Source organism: Protomyctophum bolini (genome assembly GCF_963924005.1).
Source record: "Protomyctophum bolini genome assembly, chromosome: 23".
Lineage (NCBI taxonomy): Eukaryota > Metazoa > Chordata > Actinopteri > Myctophiformes > Myctophidae > Protomyctophum > Protomyctophum bolini.
The window spans coordinates 23,457,432-23,481,496 of NC_137884.1; the positions used below are offsets into that span (position 1 = coordinate 23,457,432).

A 24,065-nucleotide genomic window follows, 5' to 3' on the forward strand; every position below is an offset into this window, starting at 1 on the left:
CACGGTACCCACACCAGTTTCTATGTCAGTCTTTCTTCGATTTTTCAAAAATAGCAGACCTACAAGCTCGTAGCGCGCCCACTCGGTGGCGTGCTATGAGCTTGTAGATCTTCTATTTTTCAATAGCTAATTAAAGCATGACATGATGCGAACACCCAAAGGGGTTCCCGCCCAAAATGGGTTAATGTGTATAGAGAAAAGCCTTCGCAAAAACAAAAGAAAAAGCTTTTCACAACTTAACGACATTGATTCGCATTTCGTCTTTACTCATTTCTGAGAATGTAAAAATTGTATTTACTTAAATTATAAGGTGAGAACACAAATGTGAGTATGTGAGACAAACCCTGTCTCAAACACTGGTAAATGGGAATATATAAGAAAGAAAGCATGTTTCTCTCTCTTTAAAGCAGCCTATCGCAGACCTCCCTTGGCTCTAATAGAGAAACATGATGAGTTTAAAAGATACATTTCTATTGCAGAGATTGTCGCTGTCCAAGACACGTGATTCATTCTAGACAAAAAGCCATCCATAAGATTGTGGTGCCAAGACGTTTTATTTTGTAATTATTGCTATTTTGACCCATTGTTAGCATCCAAAAGTCCAGATCGCAGGTTCATCCTGTGGTCTTCTGTGTCTGAAAGAAGCCTGTCTTAAAAGTCACTGTTCTGTTGAAGCACTTGTCCGCCTTAAGGACGTAAAGGTCTGTGTATTTACCATTTGATCCCAAGTGGTCTGCTTTATCTTGTAGTCTCGCGTTGCCAGACTGTTGCCTCTCGCAATTTTCGAACGCTTCCGTCATACAGTCTGGAGCAACGGAAGCTCTGATCATGAGTCAAATATAAAGTGGAAGTGAAGCCTCCCTCCGTCCCACTTCTGTTTCGTCTTTACAGTCGCGCAAATTTACCTTAATATAAATTGAAATCATCTAAGCATATATAGCTTGCTGCTTAGCAGAAATGGAAATAACAAGATAAGATGTAAACATAATTTTTAAGATATATTTTCGTGAACGGGTAATGCCAGCTTCCTTACTCGGATTTCAGGAGCTGTAGTTCCAGACTATAATAGAATTTGGAGATTGTGGAATAGTTGTCTAGCTACGCGAGACTACTTATCTTGTCTGTCTGCGTTTGTGTATGTCTGACTCAAGTGTTGAACACAAAGAATGAAGGAATGTAATTGTACCGGCCAGTAATTTAAGACGCTGTAAATGGAACTGCTCAACCGTCAAGCCATGGCGCTTTGTGTGTACTACTATGGGCCCTGAAATATAGTTGCATAATAATATATAAAGAATTAATTCAGCATTCCGATGCTGAAGGAAAATGTAAAAGAAATATCATTATCAAACGTATAGTATACAGATCGCCATAGAGTTGCAGAGCAGAATTATGGATCGAATTTGGCCAATATGGTCTCGCCTCAAGACTCCCAGCTGGTTTTGAAACCTTTATTTTTCTTTATTCTTTTTTTTTTTTACCTGTTACAGTACATCACCATGTGTTTTATTTCCATGGCAACACAATCTTCATGCCCTATGCCAGTGGGTTTTTTTCATGCCAAGACTCATTATTTATTCGCCATCTGAGCTACGGACCACCATGAGATTTTTGTTTTTTTGTTGAAATCGTTGAATAACATTTTGTCCACAGTTCCATGCTGTACCACCATAAAATAACATTTCTTCTACATTCTCTTAATTGTGTAGACAATGATTAACAATAATGTTAACTCTTGAGAGCAACAGAGCACTGCATTTGGTTTCATTTTACGCTCTCACGAGTTAAAGATCTAATGAGGGTCAATTTGGTTACCAATTGTTGTCCATCATTTAGCTGCGTAACACCTGGAACTCAGTCCAGGCCCACTGGTGGTCCCCGGTTAGGTCTGACGTCAAAATGTAAAAAATCTCTTCTAAATACTGACAGTTTTCTGAAATACCTATATGTTTCTATGCTCAATATTTCATGTCAAGGACCCCAAAAATGATATGTAATTGGCCACCGACCCCCATCTGAAAATATGTTATTCCAGGAACCCCCACAGAAGCAAAGAGTTGAGTTAAAACGCTCGCTGTGAATGAATATACATTCAAAGATTTGCGTGAAATTTTCAAGATTTTTCAAAAATAGCAGACCTCGGTGCCACGCTATGAGCTTGTAGATCTGCTATTTTTCAATAGCTAAAGTATAACATAATGATTAAAACACCAGAAGGGGTTCCCGCCCAGAATGGGTTAAGCATTGCTGCTGGTTCTTAACTGGTACATTCATGATGATGAACGCACTGTGTGTGTGTGTGTGTGTGTGTGTGTGTGTGTGTGTGTGTGTGTGTGTGTGAGAGAGAGCATTGTGAGAAAACACGGTATCTGTTATTATTCATCACTGAACATAACGTTCTAATTTTAGTTTTTATTTATTTATAATTTTGTATTGATTTCTTTTACATTTTGACATCAAGTGTCTTCTGCTGTCCCAACATTGGGTCAGCCCGTAGCATGCCAAAAACAGATATAGACGACATTCAAATCAGCGCCAGAAGAATAACTAAAAACATAAAAATAAATAAAAAAAACAGCTAAGGGAAAGAACAAACATAATCCACAACCATCATTATACATATATACTAGTATATAGTTGACTAGGATAATAACAAAAACAGAGAAAGAAAGAAGAAAAGTGAAAAAAGAGAGAAAATAAAAGGGGGGGTCCTTGGGTTTATTAACGGAAATACATTTTTGTTTTGTTTGTGTTTTTACACCGTATAACGTATAATTGATGTCAGACAACATTATTGTCAATCCAACAACACCTGAACATCCCTGGTGTTTTCTATACACACGGAAAACGTGTTACAAAAATATTGTTGTTCATTAATATCAACATTTCAGTTGAAAGCACCTGCGAAGCTGGCATGTACCGTATATACAGTATACTGTATGTATGTCTCCACGTCGATGTGTTTGGATGAAGAATGAAGTCACGTTACACCAAATTATTCTTGGTTAACCTCCTAGCTGGAATGACGGCACAAATTATGGCACTCTAAATAAAAAATGACCTCGAGGAAAACTACATGACTCACATTTGCATGTTCTTTTCTTTGTATACAGAATGACATTTTATTTTGTTTTCAGGTGTTCTCGCTCTCTCTCTCTCTCTCTCTCTCTCTCTCTTTTTAAAATTCTAGTCGTGGCGGCTTTACATTTTCATGTTTGTGTGTATCACACATTATGGTTTAAAAAAACTATATTGTTCTGCCTGAGCAAAACATATTGAGTTTTTAGACAAATAGTGCAAATTGTTGACAATAACAGATAATGTTTACAGATAAAGGTTATGTCTGGGTAATACAAACCATCATAATGTTCTTATTTTGATCATAGGCCTATAAGACCCAATTACTGAATGTCAAGTCTCCAGGTTATCTTCACAATATGACACTTATTTACTATGACATGGCATATTACGAGTCCAACTAGTGGTAGAGTGGACGGATGGTAACCCCAAGGTTGCCAGTTTGAACCCGGGCTCCCCCAGAGTTACTGTCGAAGTGTCCTTGAGCAAGACACTGAACCCCTAGTCTCTCAAGACAGACTGTTGCCTCGAGAACAACAGGGGAGGCGCTGTTTTCCCGAATATTTGACGATGGGATTCTCAGATTGCTGAACCCCTAATTGCTCCTGATGTGCTGGTTGGTGCCTTATAAATAATAATAATAATACATGTTATTTATAACGCACTTTAGATTTTAAACAAATCTCAAAGTGCTGCCTACATCAAGAGAAGAGAATAAAATAAAAGTAATGCAAGTATATAAAAGGACTAAAATAAGGTATATATTACATACTTGACCACAAAATGCATGAATTACTGTATATATATACTGCTAAAAGGTTGCATGGTTTTTTTCTGAAAAACCTCATGTGTCTATATCAGTGGTGCTCAATATTTCATGTCAAGGAAGGACCCCAAAAGTTATATGTAATTGGCCTCCGACCCCCATTTGAAAATATGTTGTTCCAGGGACCCCCCCCTGAAGCAAAGATTTGAGTTAAAAACTCTGCGAGGGAAAATGTCATCAAACGGTGGTCCGTATACTGTAGGCCTACTGTACGTGGCTCAAATGCCGAATAAATAATGGACCGTTATAATAAATGATTATTATAGCTGTGATGATGATGACATCATTATACTGACTCATGTGCGTCTTTCTTCACATGAGTCAGCTGACTGTGGGGCTTCCGTAGGCAGAGAGCACATGACCAGGAACACACAGCTACACAGGGTGGGCAGTGCTGCTGCTGCTTAATTGTTTTTAAGGAAAGCAAAAAGGCCGTCCTTCTCAGGGACTGTTTCACAACATTATTCTGTCTGATCAGTCCTTTATTAAGAGCCGAGAGACACAACAACCACAACACAATCTTCAGACAGTTGTTGTGAAGATGGTTTCGGCTGATCGGCGCTTATTCTTTCCGCCGAGGACGTCGTTGCAGCTTTCATCTGTTTTCTTCTTCATCTGCGTCACTTTGTTGTTGCTGGTCAACCTGAGGGCTGTGGAGTCGTATCACAGACCCAACATAGTTCTGATTCTCACCGATGACTTGGATATCGCCATCGGAGGTCTGGTAAGTCAGTGAAAACGGATTCATAATGTAGCTCTTATAATTGTTTAATCTGGTGCACGGCGCAGGATCCTGGTGTAAACAAGTCTTTTATAGTGCCTTTTTTTCTGGTTTTATCCTCTTTAATAGGAGATTTTGTACCTGTACTTGTTGCACTGTAACGTACCCACTCTACAAACTGTTAATAAAATGTTCAGGTCAATCAATCAATCAATCAATCAGTCGGACTCAGTCAGTCTCTAATGCTTTTTTTGGGGTGTTACATCAGTGGTTTTCATCCCTTTTCATATTAAGGTGCATTATTTTGTATTCGGAATTTATGCACCATTTGATGACATTTAGCCTCATCAGACCCAAGACTAAAGATAAAGAATATATGTCCACAATTCTTCTACATTCTCTTAATTGTGTAGACTTATTGTACATTAAGTAATGCAGATGTTTAACAATAAGATCACTCTTCTTGAGAGTGTAAAATGAAACCATTACGCTCTCAAGAGTTAAATATCTATTAAGGGTCCATTTGGTTTTTCCCAACTCTCCATCATTTATCTGGGGACCATCTGGAACCCCCTCCCTGAAGGACCACTGGTGGTCCCCGGACCACTGGTTGGTTTACATAATCCGATAGATTGATCTCTCCTGTCACACAATCCACTGTGATTTGTTTGAGGGAATAGATTTCAAGTTTCAACATTATGTTTCTGTTTGAACTTATGGATGTATATTTATTCAGATTAAAAATCTTATCTTATCTCTATGTATTGATCTTCTTTATTTTATTTCAGTCTCCAATGACCAAGACAAAAAGACTAATCGGGGATGCAGGGATATCGTTCACCAACGCTGTAAGTACTATTATATACCATCACCTTCCTCAACATTCTCCCTGTTATCAATGCTCAACCACTGAGACAGGCTAAAGACAAGAGAATATTGATCCTACTTTTCTGGTGACATAACCGATTTCCTGCAGTGCCTTATCGGCAAAAGACGGCAGGAGTTCAGCTATACCTGCAGTCTGTTCTTGGACTTTGACAGAAAGTAATAGGTGTGTGCGTGTGTAACTTGTGATCTGCGTTGTGTTGTGGAATAATGAAGTTCCGGACGACTTCTCTCTTTGTTGACAGTTTAATCTGGTAAATACACAGACGTATCTGGTCAGTTTCTGTCTGTGTAACACACCCAATCCTCAGCACGTCTATAACAGAATTAACAGTGTGACCAAGAGCATGTTTTTATAAATAGTTTACAGTTTAGTATGTCAAAGTAATGAATTGAAAACATGTACAAAACATCACCACTTCATGTTGGTACATTTGGCATGTTTAGAACAACTAGTATTCATCACAGACAGTATCACAGTAAACATACAGACTCTTGTTGAAAATATAGTGTGCTGAGGAACACATCTTACCATGGGGCATGTCTCATGTTAGACTGACACCACTCTAAACGTGGACACCAGTGTTATCCAATGAGGTGCCGCCCACTAACCAATAAGAAATGTCATTACTGATGGAGCAAGTGGAAACTCTGTTACACGTGCAGTATGTCGACTGCATGAAAACAGTTTGTTTCTTTAATTACCCATTAGCCTACAAGCGTACATGCTGCATCTCATAAAATATGCATTCATTCATTCATTCACTCTGTTCTGCTTCACTCTCTGTCCCAACTAAGCCTGTGTGACAGAGGAGGAGGCAGGCAGTACCTAAGATGAGAAACTATTAATCCTGGGTGCGTTACAGGATCCAGTTTAAGATTTTAATGTTCGCTTTTAAGTCTGTAAATGGGTTGGCACCAGTCTATATATCGGAACTTGTAGCTCCCAAAGTATCGACAAGGGCCCTGAGGTCGACTGACCAGTCACTTCTCAAGATCCCTAAATCCAAGCTGAAATCCCGGGGGGAAAGGTCATTTTTTGTTGTAGGACCCACACTGTGGAATGAACTTCCACCTCATGTCAGAGCTTCTCAATCCTTGTACTCCTTGGCATTTGAACATAGTGATTAAGAGTTGCTGCTTCCACTGCATTGTGTCCTTATGTTGCCCTGTTTATGTACTGTTGTTGTTGTTGTTGTTTTCTTTTCTTGATATTCTAGTATTTCTTTGTGTACAGCACTTTGTTTCAACCTTGTTGTATAAAAATGTGCTTTATAAATTAAGTGGATTGGATTGGGTGGGAAGTTATGTAAACAAAAATACACTGTGCCTTTAAACCGAACCCATATATGTTGTAGGGCTGTAACTCCATTAGTCGTGATTAACCCATTCTGACCGGGAACCCGTTTTGGTGTTAGCATCATGTTATGCTTTAGCTATTGAAAAATAGCAGATCTACAAACTCGTAGCGCGCCACGACTGACATTTTTAGAATCTGATCTCGGGTCAGAATGGGTTAATCAGGCCAGTGTGTGTCCAGTGGAAACCTCGTATGAATCTGATCTCGGGTCAGAATGGTTTAAGTCACTCACTGTTATGTTAATCGCAATTCATCGCATGTGTATTTATTTTAGCCATTTGGACAGTGTGGATCCCCAGATTATTTTGGGAGGTCCCCCACATGATTAGCTCAATGTGCAACTGAAACATTGTTTTCTCAGTCAACAGTAAACTAACCAACACACGGTATACTATATACAGGGTATTTTAGCATGTCTGTCAGACGTACCCTGACAGACATGCCGTATCTGCTGCCGCCTGTTAGATGCAGTAGCGTCATGGTTTTAGTTTATTTCCAATAAAACAATAACATACTTTCGCATAAATCCAACATACAATATGGCTATTATAACTATTTTAATAATAGTAATATATATATATATATCCTAAAAATGGCAAATATGTGCAAGGTATAGCACATGATGACATGGGCACATTAACATTTCCTAATAATGATGACTCAATCAGGCAAGCTGGTACCTGACTGTACACTTCACCCTTCTTGAGATTCTAACTGCCTTTTCTGTGGAATTTCATAACCTCAGACTTCCCAGTAATTCTGATAACGTTGACGCACTTCCACGGAACAGTGCACAGACGTTTAGTGCACTGTTCCGTGGAAGAAATTACAAAATCTTCACTTTGCCACATTACTAAATGCATGGTCAGGGACCATTATTTGGACAGTGGTTTTCAACATGTGGATCCCCAAATTATTTTGGGAGGTCCCCCCAGATGATTAGCTGATGTTTTCTCAGTCAACAGTAAACTAACCAACACACAGTATACTATACACTATACAGGGTATTTTAGCATTCTTTCCAGTCCTGTGTTAATTGGGGGGTATTATATAAAATACTTACCCTCTAGTCTAAGGTACAATGTGAACTGATAGAAACGGAGGACTTATTTGCTTAACTTAATTACATAAATCATGCGATTTAATTGCGATAAAAATATTTAATGGTTGGTCAGCACTAATGTTTAATGGTTATCTCCTCCCTCCTATCTCTCTTTTCCCTGGGTCGGGTCTCTCTCTCTCGTCCAGTTCGTGGCCAGCCCGCTGTGTTGCCCCAGCCGCGCCAGCATCCTGACGGGGAAGTACCCCCACAACCACCACGTGATCAACAACACGCTGGAGGGGAACTGCAGCAGCCCGGCCTGGCAGAAGAGCCAGGAGCCGGCCACCTTCCCCGCCTTGCTCCAGAACTACGCGGGATACCAGACCTTCTTCGCAGGGAAATACCTCAACGAGGTGAATGAGGGGGTTTACAATTTACTGGCATTTAGCAGACGCTCTTGATCCAGAGCGACTTACATTTAAGCAAAAAACAAAAAGCATGGCATACATCACATAAAAAGTAGTTATGATGAATCATGTATAAACTAAGAACGTAACAGTGGAGTATCTATGTCAACTATACATACTATACTACATTATATATTATACAATATACTATAAAGTGCTATAACTACATAAAATGCAATTCTAGTGCCGTCTACGTAACGAGCTATAAGTCTGTCTAAAATACTATCTAAGTTTACATAAAGTGCTATCTATCTGTGTGTGTGTGTGTGTGTGTGTGTGTGTGTGTGTGTGTGTGTGTGTGTGTGTGTGTGTGAGCACACAGACTGTCATAAGGTCCGATCACAGAGTAGTCATAAGATGCACTCTCGGTACAGTATGGCATTGTGATGACTTTTGAGTCATGGTCCAATGGAAACGAGAACTGACTGTGTGTGTGTGTGTGTGTGTGTGTGTGTGTGTGTGTGTGTGTGTGTGTGTGTGTGTGTGTGTGTTTTCTAGTATGGGCATCCAGAGGCTGGAGGTGTGGAACATGTCCCCCTGGGATGGGACTACTGGGTCGGACTGGTAAGTGTTTAAAAAAAAACGCCCTCATCTTTTCCACGATGCTTTAGGGGTAGAGTGTCCGGCAGAGTGGCCAGATGGGAACCACCAGGCTCCCAGTTCGATCGCGGGCTCCGCTCCCCCATCGTCTAAAACTAGTGTGTGTGTGATCTGATGATCACATCGGCAGTTACTAAACCAATTTAATTGAACATAACCATGACACCTGTCACTCACTCACTCTTCCACATGGCGCTATGAGCTCATCAATGCTCGACACCAGAGGGCAGCGCTGCTGATTCGTTAAAAACGTGCATATGATATGCACCTACATTTTGAGCTTATGTGAATCACCAGCATAGTAATTATTAGTCTTGGGGGAAATCAACGGCCACAAGAGCCGTTATGTGGCCCATAACGTAGGTCACTGTTTCTGTAGCGTGAGGCAACTGGACACACATATGCACACCCCCCACCTGATGCCAGTGTTTCACATCATGCCCCTCGATGCCGGACACATGTACACCCCCATGGACCTGATGCCAGTCTGTCACATCATGCCCCTCGATGTTGGACACATGTACACCCCCATGGACCTGATGCCAGTGTGTCACATCATGCCCCTCGATGTTGGACACATGTACACCCCCATGGACCTGATGCCAGTCTGTCACAACATGCCCCTCGATGCTGGACACATGTACACCCCCATGGACCTGATGCCAGTCTGTCACAACATGCCCCTCGATGCTGGACACATGTACACCCCCATGGACCTGATGCCAGTCTGTCACAACATGCCCCTCGATGCTGGACACATGTACACCCCCATGGACCTGATGCCAGTCTGTCACAACATGCCCCTCGATGCTGGACACATGTACACCCCCATGGACCTGATGCCAGTCTGTCACAACATGCCCCTCGATGTTGGACACATGTACACCCCCATGGACCTGATGCCAGTCTGTCACAACATGCCCCTTGATGATGCCGAGTGCCAAGAAGCAAAGAGGTTTATTTATTTGGTACCATTTTTTTTTAATAGTCCAGGCGGGGGATTGAACCCCTGACCTCTCAATATCTCAGCCAGGGCACACTAAACACGAGGCCACTGAGCTGGTAATCACTAGCGTAAGGGTGATTTAAAATGGGTGTTTAAAGGTTGGTTGGTTGGTTGGGAGCACAGGTCTGTAATGCCAACAACCACTGCCAGACATACCTGGGGAAGAGGGTGGCATGGCTCGGACAGTGCACGTGAAACACGTGAAACACTGTTATGCACTACTAGGGCTTGTGCGTGTACAATGGACCATGTATTGATTATAATATAGACCCATAAGATATCTTAGACTGGATATTGTCTATAGGTCTAGGATTTCGGATATCGTAATATGGCGTTATTTTTATTTTAAGTAAGAAAAACGTAATTGACATTGTCATCACGATGTCATCACAATATCGATATTGGGGGTATTTTATTAAACTAAGTATCATAATGTTCGCTACTGTACTGTCATCCATGCTTTTGTAGCATTGTTGTGCGTACTGTATGGGTCTAATATTGTGATCTGAGAGAACGTTGTCATGAGTTATAGTGCAGTCACATTGAGTCCTCTCAATTTGTTCTGCTTTCTGCATGTGGAAGTGGTCTGACAGACAAGCTAAAATTAGACTGGAAATACTGTGCATGCTATAACGACTGACTCCTTCGGTCTCAGGACGTTGTGTGTGGACAAGAGGTCAGCTCTCACTCATAAATATGACCACAGACAACCTTATCTGTACCGTTGAATATCTTATAAACCAGTGTTTTCGTCGACTGAAACTAAGACTAAAAATGCTTCCACTGACGAAAACTACATGGAAACTAAATGAAAACTAAGCTACTGTGACTAAAACTAAATATAGTGACAATTTTGTCAACAAACTAGACTAAAATGTTATGAAGGGACTAGTGGACAAGAGATCCAGTATAAGTCATTTTACACTTGGTTGCATGCTGAAAATGCAAGCTTGTAGATCGGTTATTTTCAGCAAGTGTAATTATGACGCCATCAAGGCTAAATCAACTGTAGATTTAGTCGACTAAAATCTTATGATGATATGTAGTCTACTAAAACATTCCAGGTGAGTAAAATGTGACTAAAACTAAATGTAAACTAAAACTATGACTGAAACTGCGTAAAATATAAAGTGGAAGTGAAGCCTCCCTCCGTCCCACTTCTGTTTTGTCTTTACAGTCGCGCAAATTTATCTTAATATAAATCGAAATCATCTAAGCATACAGTATATAGCTTGCTGCTTAGCAGAAATGGAAATAACAATATAAGATGTAAACATAATTTTACGATATGCTGCCAAAAACAACACTGGTATAAACAGATTTGAGTTACAGCTAGGCTCGTGACCTGTCAGAAGTTCATTAAGCTTGTTCTATTTTTGAACTCAAAATGTTAGGACACCAGGATGGTGTAGCTCTTGGTTCCCACCAGGTCTCGACCAGTCTTGACCAGGCTCTGTGAGGCGCATCATATTTTACAAATAAACACACTAAAAATACATTATTACTCGATAATCAAAATGACATGTCGGACTTCATGGTCAAAACAGTGCTACTCAACCTGCGGCCCATGGGCCTGCATGGGGCCCCTGCTTAACGCATTTAGACCTGACGTCGAAATTTAAAAAATGTCTTTTCTGAATGAAACATGTTTCTATGTCGGTTGTTCTCAAACATATTCATGTCAAGGAACCCCAAATATACATGACATTGGCCGCTGACCTCCCATCTGAAAAGATGTAGTTCCAGGGACCCTCTCAGTAGCAAAGATTTGAGTTAAAAACTCGCTCTGAAAGAACATAATTCAAAGATTTCAGGCACATTTTGACGACCTACAAGCTCATAGTGCGCCACTCAGTGGCGAGCTATGAGCTAATGAGCTAATGTTTTTCAACTGGATCAAACGGTGTCTGTAAGCTGTAATTTGGCTTTGGCGTTAATATTAATGTTTCGGGTGTTTTTGCAGGAGCGAAACTCAAAATACTACAACTACACCCTGTCGATCAATGGGAAGGCTCAGCAACACGGTGCCGACTACAGCAAGGACTACCTGACAGATGTGCTGGTGAGATGACCGTTATGTGCACCCCTGGGTAAACATTAGAGATGTCCCGATACTGTGTCGGTATCGGGAAAAGTATTGGATCGGCCCTGATTTGTCATATCGGGTCATATCGGTATCGGTGAATATACCAGTCTAACCAGCGATCCCACACAGGGGTAAGGGGTCGACACTATGCCAGTCTAACCAGTGATCCCACACAGGGGTAAGGGGTCGACACTATGCCAGTCTAACCAGCGATCCCACACAGGGGTAAGGGGTCGACACTATGCCAGTCTAACCAGCGATCCCACACAGGGGTAAGGGGTTGACACTATGCCAGTCTAACCAGCGATCCGACACAGGGGTAAGGGGTTGAAACTATGCCAGTCTAACCAGCGATCCCACACAGGGGTAAGGGGTCGACACTATGCCAGTCTAACCAGCGATCCCACACAGGGGTAAGGGGTTGACACTATGCCAGTCTAACCAGCGATCCCACACAGGGGTAAGGGGTCGACACTATGCCAGTCTAACCAGCGATCCCACACAGGGGTAAGAGGTTGACACTATGCCAGTCTAACCAGCGATCCCACACAGGGGTAAGGGGTTGACACTATGCCAGTCTAACCAGCGATCCCACACAGGGGTAAGGGGTCGACACTATGCCAGTCTAACCAGCGATCCCACACAGGGGTAAGGGGTTGACACTATGCCAGTCTAACCAGCGATCCCACACAGGGGTAAGGGGTTGACACTATGCCAGTCTAACCAGCGATCCGACACAGGGGTAAGGGGTTGACACTATGCCAGTCTAACCAGCGATCCCACACAGGGGTAAGGGGTTGACACTATGCCAGTCTAACCAGTGATCCCACACAGGGGTAAGGGGTTGACACTATGCCAGTCTAACCAGTGATCCCACACAGGGGTAAGGGGTTGACACTATACCAGTCTAACCAGCGATCCCACACAGGGGTAAGGGGTTGACACTATGCCAGTCTAACCAGCGATCCGACACAGGGGTAAGGGGTTGAAACTATGCCAGTCTAACCAGCGATCCCACACAGGGGTAAGGGGTTGACACTATGCCAGTCTAACCAGCGATCCCACACAGGGGTAAGGGGTTGACACTATGCCAGTCTAACCAGCGATCCCACACAGGGGTAAGGGGTCGACACTATGCCAGTCTAACCAGCGATCCCACACAGGGGTAAGGGGTTGACACTATGCCAGTCTAACCAGCGATCCCACACAGGGGTATGGGGTTGACACTATGCCAGTCTAACCAGCGATCCCACACAGGGGTAAGGGGTTGACACTATGCCAGTCTAACCAGCGATCCCACACAGGGGTAAGGGGTCGACACTATGCCAGTCTAACCAGTGATCCCACACAGGGGTAAGGGGTTGACACTATGCCAGTCTAACCAGCGATCCCACACAGGGGTAAGGGGTCGACACTATGCCAGTCTAACCAGTGATCCCACACAGGGGTAAGGGGTTGACACTATGCCAGTCTAACCAGCGATCCCACACAGGGGTAAGGGGTTGACACTATGCCAGTCTAACCAGCGATCCCACACAGGGGTAAGGGGTTGACACTATGCCAGTCTAACCAGCGATCCCACACAGGGGTAAGGGGTTGACACTATGCCAGTCTAACCAGCGATCCCACACAGGGGTAAGGGGTTGACACTATGCCAGTCTAACCAGCGATCCCACACAGGGGTAAGGGGTTGACACTATGCCAGTCTAACCAGCGATCCCACACAGGGGTAAGGGGTTGACACTATGCCAGTCTAACCAGCGATCCCACACAGGGGTAAGGGGTTGACACTATGCCAGTCTAACCAGCGATCCCACACAGGGGTAAGGGGCTGACACTATGCCAGTCTAACCAGTGATCCCACACAGGGGTAAGGGGTTGACACTATGCCAGTCTAACCAGCGATCCCACACAGGGGTAAGGGGTTGACACTATGCCAGTCTAACCAGCGATCCCACACAGGGGTAAGGGGTTGACACTATGCCAGTCTAACCAGCGATCCCACACAGGGGTAAGGGGTTGACACTATGCCAGTCTAACCAGCGATCCCACACAGGGGTAAGGGGCTGACACTATGGCTGTCTAACCAGTGATCCCACACAGGGATGAGGGGTTGACACTATGGCAGGTAAATAAAATTTTGGGACATGTGAAGTGTTGCCCAAACTGCAAGTGCACATTTGAGTGAGGATTCTGCTATAAACATAACACCAGATATATAGCTAGATAGCTATAAACACAACATCAGATATATAGCTATAAACACAACACCAGATATATAGCTATAAACACAACACCAGATATATAGCTAGATGGCTATAAACACAACATCAGATATATAGCTATAAACAACATGAGATCACGACACTGGTATTCGGTATCGGCAAACACAGAAATTGAGGTATCTGGAGTGTATCGGGACATCCCTAGTAAACATGTACACAGGCTATTACAGGTGAAGAAATTTACCTATTTTGATCCCTCTCCATCTTTCCACCGCCACTCCGTCTCTCTCAGGCCAACATGTCTCTAGACTTCCTGGCGTACAAGTCCAACTACAGGCCGTTCTTCATGATGATCTCCACCCCGGCCCCCCACTCCCCCTGGACGGCGGCCCCTCAGTATCAGGACCGGTTCAAAGACACCAAGGCTCCCAGGGACCCCAACTTCGACGTTCACGGCAAGGTGGGGCCACTCGTTCTGTTTTCTAACCACATGCTTCCCTTTTTCTGGGTGGCGGTGGCTCAGGGGTAGAGTGGCTGGATGGTAACCGCAAGGTTGCCTGTTCGAACCCGGGCTCTCCCATGAGCTTGCTCATGCTCAAGGACACTACGAAGTGTCCTTGAGCAAGACTCTGAACCCCTAATTGCTCCTGATGTGCTGGTTGGTGTCTTGCATGGTTTCCGCCGCCATTGGTGTGTGAATGTGTGTGTGAATGTAATGCACAATCTATGCATCAAGCTTTGTTTATTTTTGTTTTGTTGTACTCATGTCGAGTAGACTTATCGGCATTACTGGTAACCAGTGTAAAAAGACGTGTATAATCCAAATAATTGTAACTGTATGAAAAGGTGTCATATGAGGGATGGGCCACGAGGTGGCATGACACTTAAATAAAGTCATGCATTCATTCATCTATGTAAAGCGCTATATAAATACATTCGCCAAAAATAGCAGATCTACAAGCTCACACGCCCCTCGGTTTATTGTGTTTCCTACCAGGACAAGCACTGGTTGATCAGGCAGGCCAAGACGCCCATGACCAACTCCTCCGTGGACTTCCTGGACGACGCTTTCAGGAAACGGTCAGTCTCCTTCATACACTTTACTCTTCATCATTAACCCATTTTGACCTGAGACCGATTAAAAAAAAAAAAGGCTTCTAAAGGATTATAAACAGTTTTCTGAAAAACCTATGTTTCCAGAGTAATCTAGTAAGAGAGTAATGACACTCCCGTTGACTCTCATTGTAACAATGGAATGCGGAAGTGCTCATTGTATCTCAATGGAATAGTTCCAGCCATAGGAGCAATGTTTGGAACTATCGCCGATAGGCACCCGCTTTTTCGCTAAATCGTAAATTATATGAGATAATTAGCCCACGAGCACGTGGGCTAATTATTGTGAGTTTGAGATGCGCGCAGAAACAGAACCAACTCATGTCGGTGGAGAATAATGTTGCATTGTGACCTCCCTTCCTGCAGGTGGCGCACTCTGCTGTCAGTGGACGACTTGGTGGAGAAGGTGGTGAAGAGTTTGGAGGTCAGAGGAGAACTGGACAACACGTACGTCTTCTTCACCTCCGACAACGGATACCACACGGGTACGTACACACACACACACACACACACACACACACACACACACACAGGCGAGCCTTGATGCCATCGTAATGGCTGATTTTTTTCACTTGCTGAAAATAGCCGATCTACGAGCCCACAACACATGCAACCAAGTGTAAAATGACTTATACTGGATCTCTTGTCCACTAGTCCCTTCCTAACATTTTAGTCTAGTCTTTATTTGTTGACGAAATTGTCAGTATATCTAGTCTCAGTTTTTAGTCATCGTAGCTTAGTTTTCATCTAGTTTCCATTTCGTTTTCGTCAGTGGAAAAAGGTAGTCGACATTTTTCGTCTTAGTTTTAGTCGACGAAAACAACACTGGGGTCACGGCCTGCAAAGGTTGAGAACCACTGCTCTAATCAATCGCAGTGGCTGTGGCTCTCCTTTCTCTATTTGACATGGTCTTTCCTTCATGTTGTGTGTCTGTTCCTCAGGCCAGTTCTATTTCACATGGTCTTTCCTTCATGTTGTGTCTCTGTTCCTCAGGCCAGTTCTCTCTTCCTCTCGATAAGAGACAGCTGTATGAGTTTGACATCAGAGTACCTCTAATGGTCAGAGGACCCAACATCAAGGCCAACCAGACCAGCCAGGTACACACACACACACACACACACACACACACACACACACACACACTTGAAATGTTTATTTATGTCCACATAATGAGAAGTACAGGAATACCTTGTACAAAGGACATAAACACTGCCAGTGCAGTTTGACAATAGGAGAGCAGCCACTTACAACGTGCATGGACTGCAAAGCATCGTTACATACAGTACAGCTGACATGTCGGACACAGGGCAGCAGACATAAATCATGGATAAAGGAAACAACGCCTCCTCCAAATTGAGCGGCTTCCTATAATGGCTGAAACTGAGCAGTACCTCTGAGCTAACTGCTTGGCTCTCCTTTTGGAAAGGCCGGCCATTTGTAAGCCCCTCACAACCAACTTATGCACATGCCCTGGGCTGCCAAAGATAAAAAACTAAAAGTTTACATCTGTAGCCTAGCTGTGAGATGGTCTGCACTAGCTGCTGATACTTCAGCACTTTGGTTAGAAAGGCTTCTTCCAGGCTGTAGTCAAAGGTACAGCCGACCACACACACACACACACACACACACACACACACACACACCCACACACACACACACTTTAAGGTGTTCGCCTCTCCTCTGTGTTCTCAGATGCAGGTGGCCAACGTTGACCTGGGTCCCACCATCCTGGACATTGGCGGTTACAACGTCAACAACACGCAGATGGACGGCATGTCCTTCCTTCCCGTCATGGTGATCCATTTTCACCACTTTAATTTTTTGTTTGTTTGTGATGTCTTTGCTGATCATCGCGTGCATGAATCAAAATGGGCATATTAACGACTACCATTGTAAGCTTAGATGTGCGCAGATTGTCACTCATTGAAAATCGCTCTGCTAATTTGGACTGTAGGATTGCGGTTAAAAATGATAATACCGTATTCTATATATGATCAGAGTAGAGCCGCTGCTCCTTCGCCTGGAAAGGAGCCAGCTTAGATTGTTCGGGCATCTGGTTAGGATGCCTCTCGGGAGGTCCTCGATGCACGTCCCACTGGGAGGAGACCCCGGGGGGCAGACCAAGGCACAGTTGGAGGGATTACATCGACTCACTGGCCTTGGAACGCCTCGGGATCCCCCCCAGGAGGAAGTCACTAATGTTGCTCTGGAGAGGAATGTCTGGAGCGCTCTGGTGGAGCTGTTGCCCCCGCGACCCGACTACGGATAAGCGGTTGAAGATGGATGGATAGATATATTATATGATCAGTATATGTACAGTTACAGTAATAGAAGCATTGTGCTTGTCCTTTCAGGAGGGCAAGGTGAACAGCACCACCTGGAGGACAGACATCCTGGTGGAGTACGAGGGAGAAGGTCACAACACGTCTGACCCCGCCTGTCCCATCCTGGGGCCGGGAGTCTCGGTACGTTGCACCACTCAGTTCCCACGGGTGTGATTTTTTTTTTTTACATCTACATACAATTCAATTTCAATTCAAAGGAGCTTCATTGGCATGAGAAAACATACATTTTCATAGCCAAAGCAAGTGTCAAAATATAATAAAACGGTACAAGCTCTCACAGCTTGTAGATCTGCTATTTTCACTAATTTCTGAAATGTTTTGAAAGATTTCAACTATGATAATGATCTCAAAATAGGAATAGATTATCAATAGATACTTTTTTATAATAGTTTAAGTAAGATGACTTGATTAACTGCTCCAGGCCTGTACGGGGCGGCAGTGGCTCAGGGGTAGAGTGCCTGGATGGGAACCGCAAGGTTGCCAGTTCAAACCCGGGCTCCCCCAGAGTTACTGTCGAAGTGTCCTTGAGCAAGACACTGAACCCCTAATTGCTCCCGATGTGCTAGTTGGTGCCTTGCATGGTTTCCGCTGCCATCGGTGTATGAATGGGTGAATGTAATGCACAATCTATGTAAAGCGCCTTGGATAAAGGCGCTATATAAATGCACCATTTACCATTTACCATTTACTATAGTTCCAAAAGCTACTAGTGTTCTGAGTAGTGTTGTTTTTTACCTCTGTCTCTCTCTCTCTCTCTCTCTCTCTCTCTCTCTCTCTCTCTCTCTCTCTCTCTCTCTCTCTCTCTCTCCACCCAGGAGTGTTTCCCAGACTGCGTGTGCGAGGACTCTTATAACAACACGTATGCCTGCGTGCGCACCATCGCCGCCTCTGCCAACCTCCAGTACTGCGAGTTTGACGACAATGAGGTATGGAAAGGGGGGGGTTCTGTCCTAAAACGCCCACTATAGATTGCCTCATTCTGTGGCAGCCTTCATAAAATGAATGCACCACGTATCTGTGTGTACGTACGTATGTGTATGTACGTCTGTCTGTGTGTACGTGCATGTACGTCTGTCTGTGTGTACGTACATGTGTATGTACGTCTGTCTGTGTGTACGTACATGTGTATGCACGTCTGTCTGTGTGTACGTACATGTGTATGTACGTCTGTCTGTGTGTACGTACATGTGTATGTATGTCTGTCTGTGTGTACGTACATGTGTATGTACGTCTGTCTGTGTGTACGTACATGTGTATGTACGTCTGTCTGTGTGTACGTACATGTGTATGTACGTCTGTAATCCACATAAACTGGAGAACCGCTTCACCGAGTACATCGGTTGTCCAGAACCAGCACAAAAGCCTCTGCCCGGGCTCCGGACCGGCCCGGGCTCAGGACCGGTCCGGGCCCAAATCCAGATTACCTCTAGATCTCCATATATGGACCTGGCCTGTTCTGACATCACACTGAGGTTCCGACATCACAGTGTTGCGTGACCTCGCCCCTTTATTAAGCCAATTGATCACACCTGATCGCCCTCCAATGAATGGGCACTGATCACCCCTGGAACTATGGAGCTGGCCTGTTCTGACATCACAATGATGCATCATTGTGATGTCAGGACATCTCCATATATGGAGATCTATGGGCGCCGGTGGATTTACTGTAGGCAAAGGCTACGTTTCTGCCTCCCCTCCGACAACCGGTTATTTAAATTATATCACCGGTCATTTAACCCATTCTGACCTGAGATCAGATTCATATGAGGTTTCCACTAGGACACACACTGGTCTGATTAACCCATTCTGACCTGAGATCTGATTAAAAAAACGTCAGTCGTTCTTCGATTTTTCAAAAATAGCAGACCTACAAGCTCATAGCGCGCCACTCGGTGGCGCGCTATGAGCTTGTAGATCTGCTATTTTTCAATAGCTAAAGCATAACATGATGCCAACACCAAAATGGGTTTCCGTTCAGAATGGGTTAAATTATAGGCCGTCGCCTAGCCGCTACTCAAGGCTGACAGACAGTATAGAGACATATTTATAACTTATTTATTCATAACGTATCATGGTGTCTTTCCCCAGGTGTTCGTGGAGGTTTATAACATAACGGCGGACCCCTATCAGCTGAAGAACATCGCCAAGTCCATCGACCAGGAAGTGCTGGAGAAGATGAACCACCGGCTGATGATGCTGCAGTCGTGCTCCGGGCAGACCTGTCGGACGCCCGGGGTCTACGAACCACGGTACGTAAACTACGCCCGGGGTCTACGAACCACGGTACGTAAACTACGCCCGGGGCCTACGAACCACGGTACGTAAACTACGCCCGGGGCCTACGAACCACGGTACGTAAACTACGCCCGGGGTCTACGAACCACGGTACGTAAACTACGCCCGGGGTCTGCGAACCACGGTACGTAAACTACGCCCGGGGTCTACGAACCACGGTACGTAAACTACGCCCGGGGTCTACGAACCACGGTACGTAAACTACGCCCGGGGTCTACGAACCACGGTACGTAAACTACGCCCGGGGTCTACGAACCACGGTACGTAAACTACGCCCGGGGTCTACGAAGCACGGTGCGTTAACATAACATAAACTACGCCCGGGGTCTACGAACCACGGTACGTAAACTACGCCCGGGGTCTACGAAGCACGGTACGTAAACTACGCCCGGGGTCTGCGAAGCACGGTACGTAAACTACGCCCGGGGTCTACGAACCACGGTACGTAAACTACGCCCGGGGTCTACGAAGCACGGTGCGTAAACTACGCCCGGGGTCTACGAAGCACGGTACGTAAACTACGCCCGGGGTCTACGAAGCACGGTGCGTAAACATAAAGTAAACTACGCCCATGGTCTACGAAGCACGGTGCGTAAAGAGTTAACTGAGGTGGTCTTTCATATAAAACGGCAAAATAAAGTATCGTTTGCTGGTGTCCGTTTAGACGACTGCAGTGTTTTCAGGAGGTGAAAACGCAACAAAGTTAAACCACCTTCCAGAGTGGAAATCTTTGAGAACGCCGTTTTATCCCTCCTCCGTGTAAACAGGCAAAACGGTGAATCCGCAAAACTTATGACATCGTGGCTCACGTTGGCTCACAGCGCAATGTTTATTATTATAAAATATATAACCATCCCGTGGCGCACTCTGCCTGCATGCATGCTCTGGGCTGCCTGACAGCCTGTCTGTCACCTCGATGCGTTAGTAGAAAGCAGGCAGCGAGTGACGGCCACAACCATGCTGTGTTCTGGAAGCAAAACTCTGATCGGGTTGCGTGAAGGGGGTTCTTCTTCTTACGTACGTGGGTGACTGGTCTATTTGGCAGCCGGCTAACGCCACCTAGCCACATTATAGCGTTTTCATAAAGTGTGTGTTCTCGTGTAAAGGGTCAATAAAAAAATGAGAACACAACGGGACTTTGTTGTTTTATCTGGAGATGGTCGCCGCGTGTAAAAGAGGCCTAAAACTCGTAATGTTCGCTATAGCTGGTGCTGGTGGCACCTCGGTGATGGCTGCGCCCCGGGGGTTCCCCTCCGCGGAATTTTGTCTATAGCTGGAAGCCTGGAGGAGAGGGGGCAGTGACATGGCCAATCGCTGCTGACCCGTCAACTGGAGACCCTAGCTCTGGCCAATGGGGAGCGACGTCGCTACGTGGCGGCCATCTTACCGAGGGGCAGCATAACGTTGTGTCTATGGGGCATGTCTATGGGGCATGTCTATGTCATAACGTTGTGTCTATGGGGCATGTAGGCCTACTGCAAAAAGTAGAAATATGGAGTTCTGAGGTTTCTATCAGACGGCAACAATATATAGTTTTCTCTCTTTCTACGCAACATGTAGTCATCAGCAGGGGGTACTTTGATCCATGAATCAGGAACAGAGTCTCAGAAAACTGTCATGATTTAGAAGACAGTCACATTTTGTATAATCAGTTCTCAGGTCTAAATGGGTTAATTCAAGGCTCATACATAGTCTGGATTTTCGGTGGTTAGGTGACCTGCACCGAACTACAACATGACGTCACGAGCCGCGGTGAAGAGCAAACCACCACCACCACTCCAGCCCTTCTCTCTGTTTTTACTCACCACCTCTCAGCGTTATTTCGCGGTGGTCAGCGGTGGTCGCGGTGGTCGTGGTGGTCAGCTCACAACCGAAAATCCACACTATGAATAGGCCTTAACACGTCGCCGCGTCATTCCCCAGGTTTAAGTTTGACCCTCGTCAGATGTTCCCCGGCAACAGACCGGGCGTCGGCAGAGCGAGGCGAACGGCGAAGTAAAACCACAGACGGACCCACACATCAACAGAGGAGGAGGGGGCGTAAAACCACAGACAGACCCACACATCAACAGAGGAGGAGGAGGAGGGGGGGGGGCGGCGGCGGGGAACGAAAGACACACACGGAGCAAAAAGGAGAAGATGGAGGGAAGAAGGGCTGTTGTGTTGAAAAGGTTTTTCTTTATTTTCAGTCTTTTTTTCCGGCTGCCTTGTTGTTGTAACCCAGGCATCCTGTTGCCAGTTTGTCATGTATTGGAATAGGCTGCCTTGTTGTTGTAACCCAGGCATCCTTTTGCCAGTTTGTCATGTATTGGAATAGGTTGCCCTGTTATTTTTTTACATAGCAGCAGTTCTAAATTCGGAGGCCTTTCTAAAGTGCAATGCCCACCATTTGAATGTTCTTCTTAGGTGGGGGGCGGGGGCCTTTGTTTCGTCATGGCCCCAGGGTGTTCAACAAGCTAGATTATTCAGACCGGTTGTGCAGGTTATTTTAAGATTTGTTTAATTTCTTTCCAGATAATGGTAACCGTCTGTGTTCATCTCGTGTCCACGTTGAAATGAGCCGGTGTGTTCACACCGAGGATGTTCATCAGAGCAGGCATACTGGAAAGCGATTTAAATCATTTAATAGACAACTCTATTTTTCCACAAACAAGCTAGATCTTACCATACGTCTCGAGGTACCCTCCTCCCTTTCTTTTTGCCTTTCAGAATCTAGTGAAGAAGAAGAGTTGGTCGGTTGATCCAAGCCAGAATGATGTGCCTAATGCACTGCTGATAAAAAAATAGTGAGCTCATATATTATACTGAGACCTGAAAGAGACACTCATTACGTGTTTCTTTTGTTGCTTTGTTGCACCTGGTTCATTTCTCAGCTAGGAATGAATGATTGACTGAAGAAGTTTAATGAAGTCATTGGATCTTTGCTAGCGATCGTACTACACTTTCCCGTGAATGCTTTCACAACTCGTATGGAAACGACACGTCCACTTTGTCATGTGTGGAGCGCGCGCGTTGTTTTTATTAGTGAAACATTTTAACACACAGGATCTTTTTTTTTGTATTTTTGCTAGTTTAGTTTTCGCGTGACTGTCGGATGACCCGGAGGGGGCTGCAGCACTGGTTTGATTCATTATAAGAAAATGTTGCTTCTTTTTTTTTTTATATAATATCGTGGACTAGTTGATTTATCTCTCCCAGATTGACTTTTCATTTTGTCCATCATCCCCCGGTACAATATTGCAGACAAAACTATCACTGTTGTTTAACGAGACAATGCACGCAGACACACTACTGTATGTACAGTACAGTACAGTACAGTACAGCGCTACGAAGGGAATGCTGGACAGTGATATTCCACTAGCAAACATTTAATTACTGGCCAATTTAATTTAATACTTTACTTTCATCAAAACCTCGTAAATTCACGGTGATTTCCACTCATCAGGGTTATGGGGCCGTTCGTTCACTTCCAATTTAAACAAAACCTCAAATCTTAGCAACAAAATTCAACAATTGTTAAATAATTATATCTATCGGAGTTTACATGTTTTAGGGCATGTTAAACTTCTTTTAGAAAATGTGTTAAATTAATGTGGTTACATTGGAAGTAGACCGAGTGCCCACACACTTTTTGCTTTACTTTGTATAATGTGAATCCTGTAAGAAGCTTTTTTTTTTTTTCTGTGTAATGAATGAATTATGGTAAACGGTAAAAGAGTGGGATAACTCGTACGAGGGGCTACTTCTAGAGAAGTCCTTTTCACTGCCAGAAAACTAGCTGGGTTGTTTTTCTACAAAATGTTATTTACAAGGTTGGTCATCCTTTTTTCATACTGTAGGTTTAAAAAGAACAAAAAGTGAAAAGAACCCATTTTAACCCATTCTGACCGGGCACCCATTTTGGTGTTGGCATCATGTTATGCTTTACCTATTGAAAAATAGCAGATCTACAAGCTCATATCGCGCCACCGAGTGGCGCGATACGAGCTTGTAGGTCTGCTATTTTTGAAAAATTC

At 44.3% G+C, this 24,065-nt stretch overlaps 1 protein-coding gene across 1 annotated transcript; it reads left to right on the forward strand.

Annotated features, from left to right (window-relative positions):
* The first annotated feature begins 4,274 nt into the window (after window positions 1-4,274).
* gnsa (glucosamine (N-acetyl)-6-sulfatase a) lies at window positions 4,275-24,065 on the forward strand. Its single transcript, XM_080757880.1, has 14 exons — window positions 4,275-4,628; window positions 5,414-5,473; window positions 8,119-8,325; window positions 8,878-8,943; window positions 11,949-12,047; window positions 14,589-14,756; window positions 15,294-15,376; window positions 15,776-15,894; window positions 16,403-16,506; window positions 17,102-17,203; window positions 17,764-17,874; window positions 18,570-18,680; window positions 19,843-20,003; window positions 21,973-24,065. Exons 1-14 carry the CDS (start codon window positions 4,446-4,448, stop codon window positions 22,046-22,048), a joined length of 1,650 nt encoding a protein of 549 aa, XP_080614006.1. The 5' UTR covers window positions 4,275-4,445; the 3' UTR covers window positions 22,049-24,065.

Coding starts and splice junctions, on each gene's coding strand:
- gnsa (XM_080757880.1), top strand. CDS start 4,446: ATGGTTTCGGCTGATCGGCGCTTATTCTTTCCGCCGAGGACGTCGTTG. Junction 17,204..17,763: donor TGTCCTTCCTTCCCGTCATG/GTGATCCATTTT, acceptor TTGTCCTTTCAG/GAGGGCAAGGTGAACAGCAC. Junction 17,875..18,569: donor TCCTGGGGCCGGGAGTCTCG/GTACGTTGCACC, acceptor CTCTCCACCCAG/GAGTGTTTCCCAGACTGCGT.